A 21725-nucleotide genomic window follows, 5' to 3' on the forward strand; every position below is an offset into this window, starting at 1 on the left:
AGCTAACACACCATTGTAAGGCAATTATACTTCAATAAAGATGTTTAAAAAAAAAAAAAAAAAAAAAAAGAAAATGCATACCGTTTCTGGGGAAACATCACTATTCTCAATAACAGTAGTGTCTCCAGCAGCTTTTACTATTTTTGACTGGATAAGATCCAGTGACTGTTGAGCCTGTGAGGAAAGCAATATGGAGCCTCTGAATAATACAACTGATAAATAAATATATACAAGAAAAAAAAGAGTGATTTTCTTACACTCATTATATATTGCACAAAACTAAGGCTCTTCTCAAAATACAACGTAAAGCCAACCTGTTCAGTTTTTTCCCCAAAATCAAATAGCTTTCTCCCCCACCAGATTACAAAAACACATGCTCACCATTTTAAAGTTCAAACAATGCAGAAAATGTATAAAGAAATTAAAAGCAGAAATAACCAGTGACATTTAGGTTAACATTAGTCTAGATCAGAGGTCAGCCAAATCTAGCCACACACAGCCTGTTTTTGTAGAGCTCACAAGCTAAGAATGGTTTTTACATTTTTAAAGAGTCGTGCTCGACAAAAAAAACAGAATATATGAAAGAAATTATAGGTGGCCCACAAATCCTAAAACAGTTTGTGAGTTTGCTGACTCCTAGTCTAGATCCCTCTTTAGTGCATATATGTCCTAACAGAAAATTGGTAGAAAATGTTCTATAATATGGGCTTTTAACATACATGCTGTTTGACGAAGCATTTTATCTTTTTACATGTCAATAAATATTTATGTGCATTTCCAATTAAGAGTTGCACAGTATTTCTATTACATAGATATGGTGCAGTTCACTTTCAACTACTGTTGCCATTTTATGCCAAATAACATGGCATATCCATATCTTTGAGCACCTGTTTGATATCCTTAAAGTACCTTCTGAGAAAATAAATTGCTAGGCTAAAACTGCAAGTTTTATATTTTGTCCAGTGATCAAACATTCACGTTATCAAAATATAAATTAGATTGCTCAATCTTGACAATGTATCACATATCTAAGTCAGAGCTCTGAAACTTTTTTTAAATAATTCACATTCTTAATTTATTTTCATTCACAAAATAGCCCTTGTAAATGCCATTTTATAGAAGATAAACTTGAGACTTGCAAAGATCAAATAATTGCCCCATGGTCACACAGCTCAGAAGTGGTAGCAGTAGGATTCAAACCTAATGAAACTTTTTAAGTTCACATTTTATCTACTGGTGACAACATCAAACTAACCTGAAGCAACTCCAGATTCCTAGACTTTTGCATAACAATTATGATATAATCATACAGAACCAACAGAAATATTTCTTTCAACCTTTAAAAAAGTGGCGAATTTAATTGTTTTGCTAATGACTAGATCTCTTATAAACACAATCTTAGCTCTAAAGCAGCTTTGATAAAAGCATTTATGAATTACACTATTAAATATCTCAAAACAGAATTACAAATAACTTGTCAACCTAACGCAAAGAATAAAAAATGTAATCCTAAAAATCACCCATCTACGTATGAGATTAAGAAAAACATATTTCTACAAAGAAATAAAGGGACGAATTTCTGAAACATCAGAGGTCTATACATACTTCTTTCAGATTCACGAAGATCAAAAGAAACATACTTTGTGAATGACTATATAAGCAAATCCCAATAAAAATATATAGATGTAACCAATTTTAAAAGAGTCATCAACTGAATTCAAAATTTAATCTACACTTTACAAAGCAATTAATTATATAAATATGATGAAATGAAGAAGCGAATTAAGAATGGAAAAACAAGCCAAGAAGTCTAGTTCCAAATATGTAACTGTATAACAAACAGCTTAAATTTATAAACAAATTAATGTAATGATGCAAAAGAATGAATCCAGGGTTAGCAGTATGTCTACTTAAGGTTCAAGGTACAATATAATATGATGATGTGGCATCTTCAGGACAAACAGTGTCTTACCTTATGCAAGTCACCAGCTACCTTCTGTCTTTCACTTTGTTCAGTTCTAAGTTTTGAAAGTGTTTCATTTAACTGCTTCTTTAACTGTAAAAATACAGGAACACCACAATTAACTTAATTCACATCCTTCTTTGATTCCTTCTTTGATTATGCTGAGACCTCTAGGACTGAAGAATGAATGAGAAAGAATGGGATCGCTAACAGTTATTATGCACAGTGGATTAGCCAATACGCTGCACCAGATGTACAGAAAAGCTAAGAAGTGGAGGTTCCAATCTGTAAAGCTAAACATAAGAAAAGCTACAGAAACGAACTAGAGTTTAGAGTAGAAAACTGCAAATGTAAAAACAAAACCATCAAATTCCAGAAGATTACTTTTTTTAAAGTATTACTATTCACTATTCATAGGGCAGTTCATTCACATTTATTTCAAATTAAAAGGCAAGTCATAAGAAATTTTACTAGTTTTTAAATGTTTAAAGGCTTTCTTAACCTATATAGTTCAGTTAAGAAGAATCAATTGTGTGATATTTAAAAAAAAAACATTGAACAGAAGATTATAAATCCAGTGAAATGAAATCTTCAAAAATTTAAATGTCACTCATCCTTTAAGATGTCACTAGAAAGATGAGTGCAAGACCACACTGGCCTAACTATACCAACATGTCTTAATATATACATCTCAACCAACTTGTTGAAACAGTTATAAAGCTCTATTAAATTCTAGAGCTAATATGTAATGACTCTTCTCTTAGTAACTATTCTCATTACGTAAGAATGAGGGAAATGGACTCACTGACAAAAGATAACTTTTTCTTATTAAACTCATCAAGTTAATTATGTCTCTCACCCACCAGCACAGCATTCCAAACAGTTCTGGAAACCCAGAAGGGGGAAATATAAGACACTGACATTTCGAACATGTAGAGAGAATTAGTGCAGGACATTCCACTTGGAAATTTTATTTTGGGAACTCTATTTATCCCAAATGCTTCAGTTCTTGCTCCTTTACTTAACTCTGATTTCACACATCAGAGAGGTTATTCCTTTGGCCCAGGAACACACAATGTATAAGCAAACAAAATTATTTTAATATATCTTAAAATGTGGCAACAGTTACCCTGAGCAAAAAGCAAACAGGAAGATTAAAATGAAGACTGCAAACTCAAGGCAAAAAAATTTTAAATATCACTCAAAATGACCTCTTGACAGAAGTAAAGGGTCAGAATGTACAAAGAGAGCATCCGACTGAATGGAGACTCAACCATAATCCTGCGGGCTTGATGCTGCACTGGAGTCAGCCACCAAGCATCAAAGTTAAAAGTAAAATCTCCAAGAATTGTAGGCAGAAGTGGTTTTTTAAAAAACACATTACAGGATAAGCATATCACTTAAAGCTGTGGCATATCACAGTAACAATCTGTGCAATGTATAGCAAACGTATGCATAAAACCTTAATTGAATCATTCCCACACTGCAGTGGGAATGATTCAATTATGGTAAAATAAAGGTAAATTTTATTTCAAAAATAGAAAGGGGCGTGTGTGTGTGTGTGTGTGTGTGTGTGTGTGTGTGTCTCTGTCTCTCTCTCTCTCTCTCTCCGGGTGGGGACTCTGTGTACATTTCATAGAGAGCTCTACTCTGAAAATTGATTCCCATAAATCACTGCTGTAACACTGCTTAACATGATTGAGTTAAGAAATTTTCTTTGGCACATACAGCAGTACTAAAAAGAAACTTCCAAACTTGGCAGCGTTAACTTATAGTAAGGAGAAAACTAACTTACTGCAATTGTACTAGAGTTCATTCAAGTACTTTTTAAAAATCTAATCATATTCTTAATTTTTAAAAGTCACAGATAGACATAATGATTACTGTTTCAAACATACAATAAGATAGTCATGTTTATCTAACAAACAAGCCTGTCTCAATCAGTGCAAATTTTCAGAAAATTTAAGAATGGGAATACAGGGTACTCTGTCTTTATACAACATTTAACTAACTTTGAGTCTGTAGTTTTCGGATTATTATGCTCTGAATGATACGATGATGATAAAGAATTCCACAAGCTTTTTGTTATCTATAATGTGTAGAAAGGCCAGTTAAAATAAGAAGCTACATTGGATCGTTGCCCTTGAATGAAGAATATGTATCTTCCACCTTCAGTAATCTCCTTCTAGGTTAGAAAATAAGAGGCCCAGTTAACTATGGTAACTCTGAGAAGAGAATCTTTGCAACTCAGCCAATCTTTGTCTGTTTGTTTCATTTCTTTATTCACTGAAAATAATGCTGTTGAAGAAATTTGGTTTTATAAAACACAGAAAATTTTGAAAAAGAGTTGCAAGCCAAACATGCCATTGTTAGGAGCTAAGAAAAGAAGGATCATCTTAGGAATCAAGAAAAGACAGACCATCTTGAGTCATCAGAATATGAAGATTATCTTAAACTTACAAAAATGCCAAGTTAAAGGTGTTAGCAAGGAGAAAAAGTCTGGATGGTTTCTCCACATGTCAACACAAGTGTTTTCAGAGCCTACTTGATACCCCGTGGAGAACAAGCTTCTTACCAAATTTAGCTCTTCATTCTGTCTTACTGCTTCAGAATATGAATCATCAAGTTTTTTCTGCAATTCAGTCAACAGATCTTTCAGCTGCAATGAAGTTTAGAGTTTAAGATTGATTTCCTTATGATATCCCATGTTTGTATGCTACTTGGAAGCTCTGCCAGAAACAACTTACACTGAAATATTTTATCACTCTGTTATAAATTTAACTTAAATTGAGAAGCAAAGTTGAAAAAATTCTATTGTAAGTACCTCTCTGACTTCCGTAACATAGGTAGATCGTTCCATTTCTGCCTTCTCTAGCTCCATTTCCAAATGCTCTCGTTCTCTTCTCAGCTAGCGGTGCAACAAAGAAGGAAAAGTTAAGAGACATATTTAAGAGGCTTCCCTACAATGAAAAGTTATGACACTTATGAATAGAAAACTATATGAATATAAAACTATACCATCTGAAACACTACCCAAGATATTCTTAAAGGCATAACAACCACATCATAAGACAAAAGAAATCTTAAAACACAGCTTGTAAGACAATCCTTAATGCTAAAAATGAGTCCATAGGTTATAAGTCAAATGGTGAGATAACATACATTTTCAATATCTTTACTTTCTCTTCTTAATCGCTCTAGCTCTTGCTCCGAAGATGTGAATGACAATTGCATCTGAAATGTGAAATAATTATATGACCAAGTTAAACCACCAGGGATACAGAGGCTTTTCTATCTTGTAGAATTTTAATCAATTAGACACTTCAGAGGTTTTTTTTTAATGTATCTCACTTAAAGCCATAACTGAATTTTAAAAGATCTTAAAAATTAGAGTATCACATTTAACTTGATTTAAACTATGGTCAAAACCTACCCCATTTGCATGGTATTATATTAGGTCCAGTTAATTGTTAATTAACTGTAATTAACAATAATCAGCTGTACTTAATCCCCAAATGCATTAATATAGAATACCATCAGCAACCCTGGATTCTGCACAGGTCAGCCCAGGAAAACAAGTGAGCAAGAGATGGCACTCTTTACCACACCCAAGTACTACTACGCCATTCTATATGAGCATCCAAGATACCAGATTTTGGTATCTGTGGAGACTCCTGGAACTAATTCCTTGATGGATATGGAGGGACAACTGTAAACAGAAGAAAAACTAAGACTACATAATAATATTCAAGTCCCATGAACAGAAGAAGGATTTACTTTTTCTTGAATACTATATCATGAGTCACATATCTGTGTTTTAAAACTTATTGTGAACACCAAATTCTTTGCCTATGTTATCACATTGTGGTTCTTTAACTTCCAAAGCACTCTGCATTCTGTATCATTACTCTTTAGTTGTACTCTAAACCAGTGAGTCTCCAGCGTCACTGGGCATCAGAATCATTTAGGGGGCTCTTTACAACACAGGCTGCTGGCCGCACAGCTTCACATTCAGTAGGCCTTGGGGGCCCCAAACAATGTGCGTCTCTAACAGGTTCCCACGCGACGCTGACGCTGCTCGTCCAGGGCCCGCGCCGTGAGAACCAGTACTCTAAGCTTTTTTTTTTTTTTTAAATCGTTCACACATCCCTTTTATTTTTTTTCCCCTAAGCTCTTCTTTTTTTAAATACCTGTTTAATAGTCTTTTGTGATTCATCGACCTTAACTTTCCATTTATTCTCTTCTTGCTCCACACTTCTCTGTAGTTTCTGTAAAATTCCTTCCTATAAACAAAAGTATAGTTGTTCTGAAAAATTCATGTTCTAATACCAAGATAAACTATTTAAGCAACTAAGTAATGTTAATAATTATTTTAAAATGTAGGTTAAAAATCATTTCCTACTGTTTCTGCAAGGACGGATTTGTATTTTTCACACTCTAGCTGTAACAATGTGTGCATTTCATCAGCTTCTTTCAGCTTGTGCTCTAAAACCTGCAAACAATAAAATAAAGAAAAATTCTCTAGTTTAGTTTTACTAGAAAGTTTTGTGCTTCAAATTTGTTTCAGTACTTAATGGTATATTATACAAATGGTTTCTGTTTTATTATTAATCACTACATTTCAACCTTCTTAAGTAACAATGAAGTTCAATTACCTTTTTGGTCATTTGATTTTCCTAATAAAACTCCTAGAGTCTGTTTAATACAAAATATATCACACAATTTTGTAATAAATAGGCTTGTCACTCTTTAGTGAGACAGTAAAATCAAAGCAGATCCAAATGTGAAGTAAGGTCACAATGCCATGGGAAAGAGGGTTTTATTCATGCCACTTGAGAGACAAAAAAAGTTAATCTCCCAAATTTCAGTAGTCAAGGATAAAAATACATCTAGGCTCTGAACACTCCTAAGTAATGTATTTGGGGATACATTAGCAAACCAGTCAGTTTCTACCTATCAACTGATCTTTACTTTCTAAACCCAAGCTAAAAAGAGAGCAAGAGACAGTTAAATATTCAGTTTTAGAAATGACTAAGATAACAAGAGTTAAAGGAACAAGAAACATCAGCTTTGTACGCAAATCAAACACAAGGAAGACTTAATAGCTTTTCCACCAAAATGTACACAAAATGAAACCACCTTCTTATACTTTCTGAAAAGATCATTATTCTACTCATAATATAGCCTTTATCTTTCCCAAGCTTATGAAGAAAAATTCTGATTTACTTCTTTTTTCTATGTTTCTTTAAAATATAAATACTTCACTTCATGAACTAACCTTAACCTCTTCTGAACCTGAAGTTCCAGCCACACATTCTTTTGCCCTCTTTTCAAATCCATGCAACCATTCACTATAACTCTGTGGAGAAGAAAAGTCAAAACAACCAATTTCAAAAAATACCTAAATGAAATAAATAAAGTATTTTAAATAACCAAATTAGAAGATAATAAAAGAAGTCTATATAGACAAACACCATCCCTCTGGAAATTTCAAAGAAGAATAGAATTGTTACATAAGTTGTACGTGACCCAGCCTTGAAAATAAACACTAAAAATATGCCTATGTACTACCACAAAATCAAATCTAAATTTGTTTACCCTGTCCTAGGATATGTGCAACTGAATTCTGGACATACAGGTAGAAGATCTGGGCTCAAACCAGCCTCTACCACTTACTAGTGCTAGGACTAATAGATTCAATATTTAAGATAGAGAAAGCCTAGAATGAATAATTTTTCAAAACTTTTTTTCAGGTGAACCAGTTCTCAAAAACTGAGTTCATAAACTAAAAGTTCAATTGAGATACTCTAGTCAGAAGATTTCAGATTCTGTGAAGGTGCTCCAGGGATTGTGAAAATACTTCAAAATAAATATGTATTATGAAGCATTTTTTAAATCATGAGAAATAAGAATACACAAACATTTGTGTGTTTAAAACCAACAAAAACTCTATTTGTACTGAAAGGTCAGCTGATGCAAACGCAAGGCATTATAGTTTTAGTCATTATTCCAAATTTCAGAAAAAAATATCCTAGATTTTTGATGCTTCTTGTCTGAATTTTAAACTCTGATAAAGAGTATTTGTTAGATACTTTAAAGCAAATTTCCTCTTATTCCTCTTTTAAGTCTTCGGTTTACTTTAATTCAAGACAAAAAGAACACACATGAAATTTCTATTAAATGCTCTAATTAAAAGTTTTACTTATGTGGCTGAATCAGGATTCTCTATACTCCATCAAATAAAAAACAAAGAAAACTGGATGCTGAGATCACCCTGTAGTACAATACCCCGTAGTACATATTAGTCAAAAAAGCCTCTTCATTTAAAAACAAAATTACATTCTCACATCATAAATTTGAATGATGACAAAATGATACTATTAAAATCCTACTTAGCTTCAAATACTGGGATTCAATATAAATTAAATCCAGATTTAGATGCTTAAAGTATGTAAGCCTCTCTTCAATCCAGGTCATATAGTTTAGATCACTCCTCTGCTGATTTTCTTAGCAAAATAGCAATAGAAAACACTTAAAAAAAATTACTTCAGGGCTTCCCTGGTGGCGCAGTGGTTGAGAATCTGCCTGCCAATGCAGGGCACACGGGTTCGAGCCCTGGTCTGGGAAGATCCCACATGCCGCGGAGCGACTAGGCCCGTGAGCCACAACTACTGAGCCTGCGCTCCGCAACAAGAGAGGCCGCGATAGTGAGAGACCCGCGCACCGCGATGAAGAGAGTGGCCCCCGCTTGCCACAACTAGAGAAAGCCCTTGCACAGAAACGAAGACCCAACACAGCCAATAAATAAATAAATAAATAAATAAATAAATAAATAAATAATAAAAGTGTTTTTAAAAAAAAAAAAAAAAAATTACTTCATGTATAAAAGCCCTTTTATGTCTACTGACTATATTAACTTAATATTAAATTTAATTATTATTGCTTTATTATCTTAAGGTAAATAGTTTATTATCCATCATATCTCTAAAAATTTAAAATGCTAGACCCTAGGTAGCACACAGAAAGCTTAATATATTTCTTAAATACAGACTACATGCAGAAGTATTCAACTTTTAACAAGTGGATGAACAAAAGCCAAATATCATCATTCATGTCTTATGGTGATTTATAAATATTTATAGTGTCAGAAATGGTTTGGTGGTTAAAGGTGGGTAATATTGCTGTTAAGAATGAATTTGTTACATTAAAAAGAATTTTTAATTCTGGTGATCTTATACAATCTTTAAAGAAGAGAAATACAAATTATTAACTCTTTTGGCTCATAAAATACTGCCAAATAAATCCTCCAATTCTATTTCCACTAATAAAATATAAAGTAGGAATAAAGAAATAAAAACAGCTTATGGCCACAAAGGAAAAAATATGAAGTATATGAAGAGCAACCCTTTCTCCTAGGTTCAATGTAAGAACAGCACTAGAACTGACAATTTATTCATATTGCCCAGCACAGGTTATTTCATCAGCTCAACCCATATTTACTAAGCTGATCAAACCTGAATATATCCTCAACAGTTACAACAGAAACAAAAGAATTTTTGCTTCTTGTGCAAGTTAGACGCAGACGATATGTAGATAAAACCTACGAGAGCAAGCAGCTAACTCAGAGTGCACAAAGAACAGGCCATGACGTTTACTTACATCACACCGGGCACCCACAGCCCTCTCCTTGAGAAATATCCTGATTCCAAGTTTGGGGCAGGAAGTGTACACAATAAATCAGGAACTACTTGTCACACCACAAAGCAAAGAAGCTACCAAAGTTTAGCAGTCCTGTGTCAAAAGGATTTGGTAGCCAGCCTAAATAAGCTCCAATGGGCCAAAGAAGCAAAAGCAGACAAGATGCACCTCCTAATGGAAGTGCACAACACTGCCCATGAAGTAGTCTTGCCTCCACCCATCCTACCCCTGAAGTGTTGAGCCTGAATCTAATCAGGCCTCCACTGACTACCAATTTATGGGATACACAAGGAACAGAAGAACATACTGACATTACTGGGATGCAGTCAGCTAAATCCAGACTGGGAAACTACATATGAAACCACTACATTCAAAAAAAAAGGTGGGCAAGGGGGTGTGCTGACAAATAAAAGGGAACCCGTGGAATAAAGATGATCCAAAAGACGTCTTAAATCAATCACAGGTTGACCTTATTTGAGTCCTGACTAAAACAAACTACAATAAGTAGTCATTATTTCATTAAAATACATTATATGACAACTGAAAAAATCCAAATATTGACTAGATGTACGACATAAAGAATTTTTTAAAAATATAATAATAGTATTTTTTAAAGGAATCCTTATCTTTTAGAAATATTTACAGATGAAATGCTCTGATGTTTGACTTCCTTCAAAATAACGGAGGAAGTACAGGGCTAGAAGTAAAACAAGACCGTGCATCAATGCATGCGATATATTGGTAATGGCTGAAGTGAGATACTGTTTTACCCGGCTCATTACGCTACTCTCTCTGCTTCTGACTACACATACATACAACTTCCCACTAAAAGAAAAAAGGACCTATGCTACCATTTTAGAAAACTACATGCACACTCACTGGCTTTCTCTGCCCTCAAGTATTCACTGTATTAATTCTCTGAATGGAGGGAACTTTTCTCTCCCATTTAAAACACATACAACCTCAAATAAAGCAAGTTGTTCTATATCATCTTTAAGACTTTTGCTTGAAGAAGTTAACAGATGACCAAAATCTTAAGTTATGAAATAAAAATAGCCTGGTTCTTAGTATTAAATACATTTAAAAATAAAGTGTTCCTAAAACTAAGACGGAATCACTTAAAATTAAGTTCTATTTTGAATAAAGCCATTAAGAACATTACTGACTTATTAACCACTATTGACTTATGAAGAAATATTTCTTTCCCAAATATGATGTTTATGATCCTCTAAATAATATGTCTCACATGTAAATTTTATAGATTACAACAAAGTATCAACTGAAAAAACATAAATGTCTTTGAACCAAGTTATTGATTTTAACTACTTAAAACACCCTAGGTTAAAAGTGAGAAAGACTGAGGGATCAGTGCACCCTAAAACCAAGTGCAGAGTGCAAATGCTGCTTATTCACAACTTCCTTGAATAATGATAAGGACGTCATGTTTTAAAAAATAATAAATTAATCTTACCAAATTAGAAGGTACAGACACCTTTGGAAATAATTTTTTGAGAACTTCTTTAGCTTCTAACTCAACAGCTTCCACATGCTGTTGTCTTTCCTAAAGCAGAAGAAGAACCAAATCAAACTTACAAGATTACAGAATTAAAAAAAAAAAAAAGCTACAGTCTTTTAAGCTCTAAGGGAAGAAAAAGACTTAATATTTTAAAAATTCTTCTTATTACTGACAAATGTTCAAATTTCCCATTCTGAAATATCAAAATGCTTACATAAGAAAAAATCTGCAAAATCTCAAAAGCACCCTAAGTAACAATGTCTTATATTAATCAAACTAAGGCAATATCTGACAATATGGACATTTTCCTTGTCATCAAGTGATACCCCTCCAGGAACAATTCAAAAAACAAACACAAAAAAAACACAAAAAATACTTCCTACAGCTAAAACAAACTACATGCAAAAAATATGCATCTGGGTGACATAACTGAGGCTTATCAGGCTGGCAAATCTCTTTCCAAAAAATGCATCACTGATGGACCATGGAATTAAAATGGCAACTTTGATACTTCCAGTTTCAAGGTCAGGTGAAGCTATTTATGCTAAACATAGGGGGGGAAAAAAAGAACCACCAAAATTTGACAGGTGTACATATGGGAAAAAGAGTAAAGAGAAAGAGGAAAAATCGATGGTGTACTACTTCACCAATGCTGTCAAGAAGACTAACTCTGGCATGTGTGTATGGACTCTGTCAGCTGTTAAATTTAAAGATAAGTATCACAAATGCATGTCTAGATTTGGTGATTTTAAATCCAAGTCTAATGGGTATCAGTTATTAACTCAAAAGCATTGTTTGTCAAAATTAGGGTAATGATTTGATCACACGAAAAATAAAAATCGAATATTCAAACTATCTCTACAAGATTAAAAAACAAAAAAGACATATATAAAAATGCACATCTAAACCAAGCCAAGAAAATCATCTCAAAACACTGGTGAAGTTCAACAGGTGACAAGAAGGCAAGCAAGCTAGCAAGATCTCAACCCTATCTTCCCCCACCATTTAAATCGATCTTTCAAATCTATTATGGATTTAAGATGCACACGCTTCAATTTAAGAAAATCTAATAACATGAAAATCTAAAGTTACACAATAAGAAGCTAGAGATTAATCATATTCTGTACACACAAAAAGCTGTTACTTTATTCGGATTAATGGCAGGGTTTTAAAAATGGATGTTTTAATGGAGTATTTTCAATAACTCAGTAAAGTCCACTATTTTTCAGGGATACATCCACCTAACTGCATAAAATAAGGTACACTCATTTAAGGAAAATGATTAACTGCTAATTCAGAAACAATGAAGAGCTCATTTTTATCATCTGACCATAGAAGTGGTAGAGCAATCTCTAAAGAAAATCAGGAAAAGAGACACTGTGGAACAGAAACTTTTTTGAAAATTCCCCAAGGGAAAAAGAATCTAACTAAAGGAAATAGGTGTCTAACTTGTAACTAAGAAGCACAAAAATGTACTAGCAATTTTAGGTAAAAAGTTTTCATTTGACATAGTAGTTTGGTTGTGGATAGCAATTTCTATTCCACTTTAATATTGAAAACTGCATTATTATAATTTCCTTACTATCTTTACCTAAGTGTAACATGTGTGAAGTACCTTTCATGTGAACCTGTCATTAATAGTAGGTCCTCAAGAACATTTACTCCTTATAGCACAACCTGTAGTCAGGGGTCAATCAACATCATTTTATACCTATGCTATCTGAGGACTGTCTAAATGCCATTAAAATAGAGGAGTATAAAGTCTATGCTCTGTAGATCATCAGCCATGCAAGAAGCCATCATGCACTTGGTGATTAGTTCTGAAATATAGATAAATTCTTATATTCACCACCAAACACATGATGAAACAAATTCTAGCTTTCTTTTGGCATCATAATATATATGCAAGAATGCCTATGACAGGTGGCACATAACTTCTTGTAGGAATGGCATGACATTAAGAGTTTAGCACTTTCTAGATAACCAGCCTCATTAACAAAATAAAGCTAAAAGGTAGCTCTTAACAGTGAAAAACAAAGTTATAGAAACAATGAGAAACTATACAGAACCCCCACTGCTGACAGGGCTGACTGCAACCACTGACAATGAAACAATAACGTCCTACCTGGCCTAGATTTTTCTACTCTCTGGCCTAGATTTCTCTGGTCCCAATATCTGCCAGATATCTCAAATTAAGGTTTTAGTGAAAATTAGGGCCTGATGAGTAAGTATATAAGTAAATACAAATCCATTTACACTAAAGGAAATATAACTACAAACATGATTGATAAAAAAATTTATTAAAATTCTATTCTGCTTTTAAAGAAGTCCTTCAAATGTCACTAAGACTTACATTCAAAATTCAGCATATTACCTTAGCACACAAAATACTTACAGAATGCTGAACTGAATAACATAATGAACTTTAACCCATATATGAAATTCAGTAATTCTGCTCCACATTTATTCTTGGTAGGAACTTTCAAAGTGCTTGACCTGAACTGGCACATTTATTCCTCTCAATCTTTAAAAACAACTTCTCGATTACAATTCATTAGAAATCTTTAAATCCATGGAACAACTTGAACTCGGGGAGAATATCCTTAATTGTTTTTAAGACAGAGGGGGATATATGTTTCAGGAGCACTTTACATACTCTGGTCAAGAGGATTATCCCTTATATTAATATTCCATACTAAACATAAAATGTGCATCATTACTGTCCAGATACTTCAAAATCTAAAGTTTAATTTTAATTCCATCTCTTCTAAGGAAGCATCCCCAATAACACACCCAGAATTGATCCCATCCTTGTACTTCTGAAGACTTTTATCATTTTCCACCTTGTCTGAGTCATCTTGGTGTGCCTCAAAGAACCTTGGAGAGTCCACTGTGCATCACAGGTGCATTCTAGGTACTCAAATGTGTTTGTTAATTCAGTTAGATTTTTTTTTGGCTCAGGGTTTTCACCAAGTTCTCTTAATCAACCCAAGAGATACACTCTGTCTAACAAGAGCTTACATGGGTAGCATAGGCTTCCTGAGACTCATCAGCTTGAAGCAGTAATCACCAAAGCTCAAACAATCAATTAATCACAACAAAACAGCATGCCCAAAATTAAAGCTTCAAGGAGTAGATGAAAAAAAGCAGAGATGACAGAGGTGATAAATGTGGATGATAAGGAGATTTTATATTTAAATTGCAGTAAAATTAAATGCTTTAGTCTGATTTTAAGACAAGCTGCAGATTTTCTCTGTTCAGTGGATTGTTTCTAGGAGTTAGCATTACAACCTTGGAAGTCTTGTTCACTTTGTCCTGCAGCATTTTTTCAGTTGATGCCAATGCTTCCATTGCTTCCCAGTTTTTCTCCCGAAGGTCCTAATCATTTTTAGAAAGAATGATTTCAGTTTATCCATTATTGAAAGATTTTTGCTTTTTGCTTCATCAGTATTTTGCACTGCATTTAACTGCTGCTTACTGCAAAATTATTTCAATGGGAAAATATGTATATTAGCAAAAAAATAAAAAGCAATGTTTAGAAGTTTGAATGAGAAAATAAAGATGCCCACTTCCCATGTTTTAGTATACACACCAAATATGCCAGCTTTAAAGTAATTACTATGCACACATAACAAAGAAGAAAAAGCATTCAAAAGTAAACACAGAAACCAAGATTACAAATATAATTTCAGGTACATCGAATATTAGAGAATTAAGGACAGAACAAATACACAAGTATTACAAAAAGCTTTACGTGTGATTTTTAAACAGGACCCAATATCACTCATGGGACTTTCCACTGCAGCGTAACAGTTTTTTCTCTAAATACGTTTTATTGATTTAACACATTTCAAGTCTACCTAGGAATGACATAGGAATTCACTGTATTTCTCTATCTTTCTTGGCATGGTCAAATGTGCATACCAAAAAGCAACCTGACAGGAACTGTATGAGCTACTTGATCAAGGCAAACGAGGAGGCTAGAAAGAGAAACAGAGGCCTTTGGAAACTGAGTTCTGAAAGATCTATTTTAACAGCATTTCATTAGCAAATACTAATAAGGACAATCTGCTATATTTCAGCCTTTCTTCAGATTTAGAAATCTAAACAGATTAAAAACAAAAACTAAAGCCAATAATCACCATCTACTGAATGCTTACTTATGTGCCCAACATTGTACTTGGCATGTCACATAAATTTTCATTAATCCTCATAACAACCCTAAGAGGTATTTATTCCCATTTTATAGATGGCAAAACCACAGCTCAGGTAGGTTAATAAATGTGACCAAGTGTACACAGCAAATGAGGGGGCAGAACTAGAATGGACTGACTTTGCAGTCTGCTGGCCTCCAGTGTCCTGGCTCTTTTCACACACTTCAGTGCCTCCAGCACTGCTGCTGCTGAGGCATTAGACTGGCATTACTATACCTTCCTTATCTCAGAATCCCGATAATAAAACACAGTTAAGATGGTAACAGTAATACTGGCAAATTCAGCTTAGGTTTTCTGGCCAAGCAATACTATTAGTAATGTTACACAAACACACAAAGGGCAATTCACATACCTAATTTTGACAAACTCAGAGGAGCAGGAACATGTCAACTTGTTAAATTAACAAATTAACGCAAACTTTGAAAAATTAGCTTCCATTAGAAAATACCCGCTTAGATTTCAATAACATTTCTGACCTTGCTCAAGTCTTAACAATGATACTTTTGTGTGCAAAAATTCCTCGTCTAACAAGAACGCTTGCATTCTACTTAAAGGTGTCATCCTCTGGTCAGAGAGAATTTAAGAAACTCATCTAAATTTACTACTTGTCAATATTTCACTATCCCTTCCATTCTAACCTAAATGTATTCAGGTTTTGAGCCCTCTAATATGCTTAGTTACCAAAATTTGAAACACCTCTCAATTTAAAAAGGGAGGTGCCAGAAGACTTTGAAAGACATTTAATTACTGAAAATACTAGGTTTGAATACTGGCATTACTTTCAGCTTACAAAAAGGCTAGCCCAATCAAAATAAGAACAAAAACCTTTAATTTTAAGATACTGAGCTGAAAGAGTAATTTTTCCAGATAAAAGTTTAACAGAAAGTCAACTATAGTTAAAAAAAAAAAAATCTGTAGCTGTAATAATTGTAACGTCAACATTTAAAATGATATTCAGACATGTACAAAATGGACTTTTCATTTATTCATTAAAAAAATCCACTCTCTAATAAAGTGATTTCCCCAATAATCCTCTCATAAAACCTACACACAAAACAGTACTTTCCTACAAAGATTAAGAAATCTAAAGTAAAAGTTGATTAAAAAATTCTTAACCATGATATTTCAGTGAAATAATAATAATAAAAAGCTTTATTCTGATAAAGATTTGCTTACATTGTTTTTCTTCCTCTGGTGTTCAACAGCATCCTTCAAAGAAGCTAACTCATTCTGGAGACCAGTTATTTCCTTCTCTCTTTCTGAAATTCTAAACCAGAACATGAATATATATAACAATATTTTAGGTAAACAGTGAACATATTATTTGTTACTACAATAAAAACAGCAAGTAGATGATGCTTTGAAAAATGCATTAACCTAATAGGCAAACTCTTTAAGCTTAACCACAGTTACCACAGAAAGCCTATCCATGAATTCCTATTTTCAGAAATAAACTTTTAAATATATTTTTACAATATGATATACTGACACTTATGCTAAAGAGAAATCATCCCCTAAGAAACAGTTCATGAATACATGAACAGCTGTAGTTGTAGTCACTTCTATTTTTATCTAGGGCAGTGAAGTAGCTATTTTCAGAAGAGTAAAAACTGATGTAGACACAGTTCCTTAAATATTTTTTTTTCCAGAAGGTAATGAAATCAATTATGACTTTAAGTGGCTAACCCACAATAAAAGCATGATATTAACGTGAGGTAAGTGTTCTCTTTTCATTTTCATAACAGTCTTGGGATTCATGTTTTTCTGGTTCTATCAAATGAGTTAGTTACTTCCCAGAAATGCAGAAAGAAATAGCAAAGAGTCACAATTTGATTCTGTTATAGCTGAGAGGAGGCTTGGGTAGAAAATTAAAGTACAAATCGCTCTTCCCTAAGAATAAGGCTCGATATAAGGGGTTGGCAAACTAGGGTTCAGGGCATGACCCACAGTCTGGTTTTGTATGGCCCTTGAGCCAAGAGATGATTTTATGTTTTTAAAGAATTGTAGGGAAAAAAGGAAAAAAAGAATATGACACTACGTGGCCCACATAGCCTAAAATATTCACTGTCAGGCCATTTATAAAAAAAGTTTGCTGACCCTTGCTCTATACAGTCAAACTCAAGACTCAATTTAATAGTAAATAATTCTAAACTAGTAAACTACCAACTGTGTAAACAAGTCAAGATGGAAGAACATACAGATATATCACTGAATATACTTCATGTGGTTGACATTTAACATGTTGAAACATACCAACTTATCTGAAATGACCTTAAACGCAGCCTCTTAGAGAAAAATACAGACCCACAATAAAAATGTTTCAGTTAAAAGAAAAAACTCCTTAAAAGAGAGTAACCATAAAGATTACGAGATTTGCTTTTTTAATGCAGAAGCTAAACCAAAATGTGCACCATTCAATTCCACAATGATATCAGGAGGATAATTGAGATAATTTAAGGTAAATCAGTAAAGGCTTCAAAATATAGTTAAATGTGATTAGATATTTTCTGAATGCCTGAAAAACCAGTATCACCCTCAACAAAATGTTCAAAGAAATCCAAATACCATAAAAGATACATTTAGCTCAGCCAAAGGCACAGCTAAGCTCTACTGACCTACAGTCCAAGAAATCCAAATAGAACTGTAAAAATTAGGGGAGCATTTGCAGTTACATTAAATTGCTTATCTGAGAACTGTTTAGTTAATAAAAACAGTTGCCACTTCCCAAACTGTGAATAAGAATTATTACTTACACTTTTAATAGTTCTTCATGAGGGGGAAAAGAAGATGCCTATTAAAACAGTTAAATGTTATTTTCAAACAAAGCTTTCTAGAAGACTTCAAAAAAATTAAATCTGTTCTCAGACATAAACTGAGATGACACCAAAGGTAAAAATATCATATATTCTATATGCCATCAAAAAGTAATTTTAATAAAAACATGTACACATTTATACAATGTACTGAGTGCTAAATCTAATCTTCATTGTCACCATATTCTTAAACTCTTCATTTAACAAATATTTATCAATTCCATATCATGTGCAAAGCACTGAGTTAATACCTTAAATTTTCATAATGCATAATTCATATTTGACTACACTAAGCTTCCAAAAGTCAAAAAAATACCATTAATGAAGGAAAAGTAGGAAAAGTTAGTTAACTTGCATATAACAAAAATTTAATTTTTCATAATACGTTAAAGATACATAGCCCTTCACATATGGTATTTATTCCTGATGACTACAATCTCCCAAACGAAACTACTATAAACTTCTTGTCGACAAGGACTCTAATTCTTTTGTCCTTCAAAATACTTCCGAGTTCATCCATATACATTCATAACATAAATTAATTTAAATAATATTTTGGTTAACATTTTTTTTTTTAAAAAACACACATTTTATTTTTACCAAGCAGAATTATACTCTGAAAAAGTATTTTAAATGGTGGTAAACTATTACTTATAATATCACACATTTCTTAGTTTCTCTCCAATTATAGATGTTTTATTTGCAGAAAGGGGAAGTAGGGTATACACATGTTTTTAAACTAACCTCTACAGGATTTTACCTGACTTGCTAATAAGAAAGGCCTTCTAAAGGATCTGAAAACATACACACACAGATATATAACAGAGCTGGAAAATAGATAGTAATATTATTTGTGTATACTTTATAAATTATAGATTATCTTATCTTGGCTATGGCATAGCAAACTGCTTTGTTTTTTAGGAAATTTGATAAACACTTATAAATAAAACAACACATACTTTATTCTCAATGAAAAGGCAAAATGGTAATACTTACGGTCATGAGTCATAAAATTTTTTACCACATAAATAAAAGGCAAGGCATCTAACAGTACCTACCTGTTGGTAGTTCTGCTGCTTAAGCTCCTCAATTTGGGATTTAAACAATTTGTTTTCATCTTGTGCTTCCTATTTAAACAAAAATTTAACATGAACACATGGACAGAGCTTTTATTTTCCATATAAGCTTTAAAACGTATCATACAAACCAGGCAAATTCTACAACAGTAACAATTTTTAAAGGGTGTAATAAGCCCTATATTAAAATATATTACAAAATTAGAATAATTCAATTATTCAGTACTAGCCTGGGAGTGGGTATGTCTCAATGGAAGAAAACAGGATCCAGAAACAGACCCAAACACATGTCAGAATTTACTACAGGGTGACACCTCAGATCAGTAGGGCAAGTCCTACTGGTATTTTGGGCCGTATTTTCTTTATTGTGGGGGCCGCCCACATACTGTAAGACGTTCAGCAGCATCCACAGCCTCCATTTACCGGATGCAGTAGGACCCCTCCGCCAGCCGTGATAACCAAAAACGTCCCCAAATACTGCTAAATGTTCGGGGCAGGGGACGGAGCCACTACAGCCAAGTAATAATCGATTATTTAATAATGTGGCTAGTCTTTTATTTTTTTAAGGTTGAAATGCTATTTTTATAACTTACTCTAATAAATTACATGTGAATAAAACATCTAAGCAAAAAAAAATAAATTATAAACATAGTATTAGAAGAAAACATGTGAAAACATTTTTATGATCATAGAGTGAGAGATTACTTTCATTTCAAACTCAGCAAACTACTTACATTTCAGTACATAAAAGTTTCCAAAGTTGGGGTGGGGTGGGGGGGCCGCGGGGATTAAGTCAAAAGAAAGACTAAAATAAATCACCTCACATGACAGAAGGCTAACTTTCCTTATTATGTAAAAAGGATCTTATAAACTAGTAAGAAAAAAATCAACCCAGAGGGGAAAATGTAGGAAAAATTACAGGCCAATTCATATACAAATGATGAGTGCTTAACTTCTCTATCAAATGCAAATTACAATAATCTGACCATCTTTCAAGCATAGTATCCAATGTTTTCATCTTCATCGGTGTTGAAGAGGATGAAAAGGAAATGGCTCTCTGTTGGAGAGTGTAATTTAGTTGTTGTAGTTTGGTTGTTTAATTTAGTGCAATTTAGTTGTTTAGTTGTAATTTAGTCTGTTGGAGAGTATAGATTAGTAAAAACACTTTGGAGGACAATTTAGCATTATCTGACAAAATTTAAAATGAACCTACTTGGGAAGGAAAGGGAATGTGACAGAACCAACCCTTGGAGCATGAAATGTGAGCACAAGTATCTGAGACAGTGCAGACACCTAAAATTTCCTATTTCTTCAAAACAATGTTCTGTAAGGACTTTCAATACTAACTACATGAAGATGAAGAGATACTATTTTCTATTTTAAAACTACCACTTTCAAAAAGGAAAAAAACCCTCTGCATAAAACCCAAAATCTCACTTGTAGGAATTATAAATACAGATATAGTAGCATAAGTATTGAAAATATGTGTGTAAGGATATTCACCATAAAACTGTTGTAACAGGAAACACAACTCTAAATAATCTAAGTATCCATAAACCAGGACTGGTTGTATAAGTGATAATACAATCATACAAAAGAATACCATGAAGCCATTCAACGTTAAAGATAAAAATGTGCTTATGTGGAAGGACCTCAAAAACATTATTAATTGGGTGGGGGGAGCAAAATACAAAATTGTGTATGATTAAATACGATATGTTTAAAAACTATTAAGTACACACACACACACACACACACACACACACACACACACATTTTATGCATGGGCGCTTGCTCAAAAGATATATAAATAATTGATAGTAGTTATCTCTGAGGAATGAGACCCAGTGTCTGGGTAGGAGGGAATGTCATTTTGTATTCAATTTTCTTTTGTAGTAGTTAAAACTGTTTTCAAATATGCAAAGACAGTAACTCACGTGATAATTTTAAGTAAACATATTTACCTGTAACAGCTTTGTTTTTCTAGAAAGATCACTCTCCCTTTCTTTCAGCACAGTTTCTAATCTCTTCATTTCATTTTCCTTTTCTTTCAACCTAGAATTTTTACAAAGACGTTATATTTAGTTAGGTGAATCGGTGGAGCACAGGAGAATTTCAGGACAGTAAAACTTTTTTTATAATACTGTAATGATGGCTACATGTCATCACACATTGGTCAAAAACCCCTAGAAGGTACAAAAAGTGTGAACCCTAATGGATACTATGGACTTTAGTTAATAGCAATATATTGATTTGGTTCATCAGTTGTAACAAATTACCACACAAATGCAAGATGTAAATAAGAAGAAAAATGGGGAAGGAGGGTACACAGAAATTCTCTGTACTGCTCTCTCAATTTTTTCTGTAAACCTAAAAATGCCCCCCCAAATATTATATTAATTTTCTTTAATGTGAGGTAGAAATAAATCTAAAATCATACTTTAA

General features: G+C 33.2%; 1 protein-coding gene across 11 annotated transcripts in view; it reads right to left on the minus strand.

Moving 5' to 3' along the window:
* The window catches only part of KTN1 (kinectin 1), a 117615-nt gene that overhangs the window by 9465 nt on the left and 86425 nt on the right, over window positions 1–21725 (minus strand). For 2 of the 11 annotated variants that reach the window (XM_082386449.1, XM_082386446.1), the window contains 14 exons: window positions 21245–21335; window positions 19263–19331; window positions 18145–18182; window positions 16568–16658; window positions 14469–14555; window positions 11133–11222; window positions 7242–7322; window positions 6366–6455; window positions 6154–6246; window positions 5126–5197; window positions 4788–4871; window positions 4539–4622; window positions 1973–2056; window positions 82–174 (listed from right to left, as the gene is read on the minus strand). In XM_082386449.1, the coding sequence (XP_082242575.1) occupies window positions 82–174; window positions 1973–2056; window positions 4539–4622; window positions 4788–4871; window positions 5126–5197; window positions 6154–6246; window positions 6366–6455; window positions 7242–7322; window positions 11133–11222; window positions 14469–14555; window positions 16568–16658; window positions 18145–18182; window positions 19263–19331; window positions 21245–21335 (1147 nt within the window). The remainder of the gene's footprint in view (window positions 1–81; window positions 175–1972; window positions 2057–4538; window positions 4623–4787; window positions 4872–5125; window positions 5198–6153; window positions 6247–6365; window positions 6456–7241; window positions 7323–11132; window positions 11223–14468; window positions 14556–16567; window positions 16659–18144; window positions 18183–19262; window positions 19332–21244; window positions 21336–21725) is intronic. The other 9 variants (XM_082386452.1, XM_082386450.1, XM_082386451.1 and 6 more) reach the window with 9 other exon arrangements.

The sequence above is a fragment of the Balaenoptera borealis genome, assembly GCF_965194805.1.
Source record: "Balaenoptera borealis genome assembly, chromosome: 3".
Taxonomy (NCBI): Eukaryota; Metazoa; Chordata; class Mammalia; order Artiodactyla; family Balaenopteridae; genus Balaenoptera; species Balaenoptera borealis.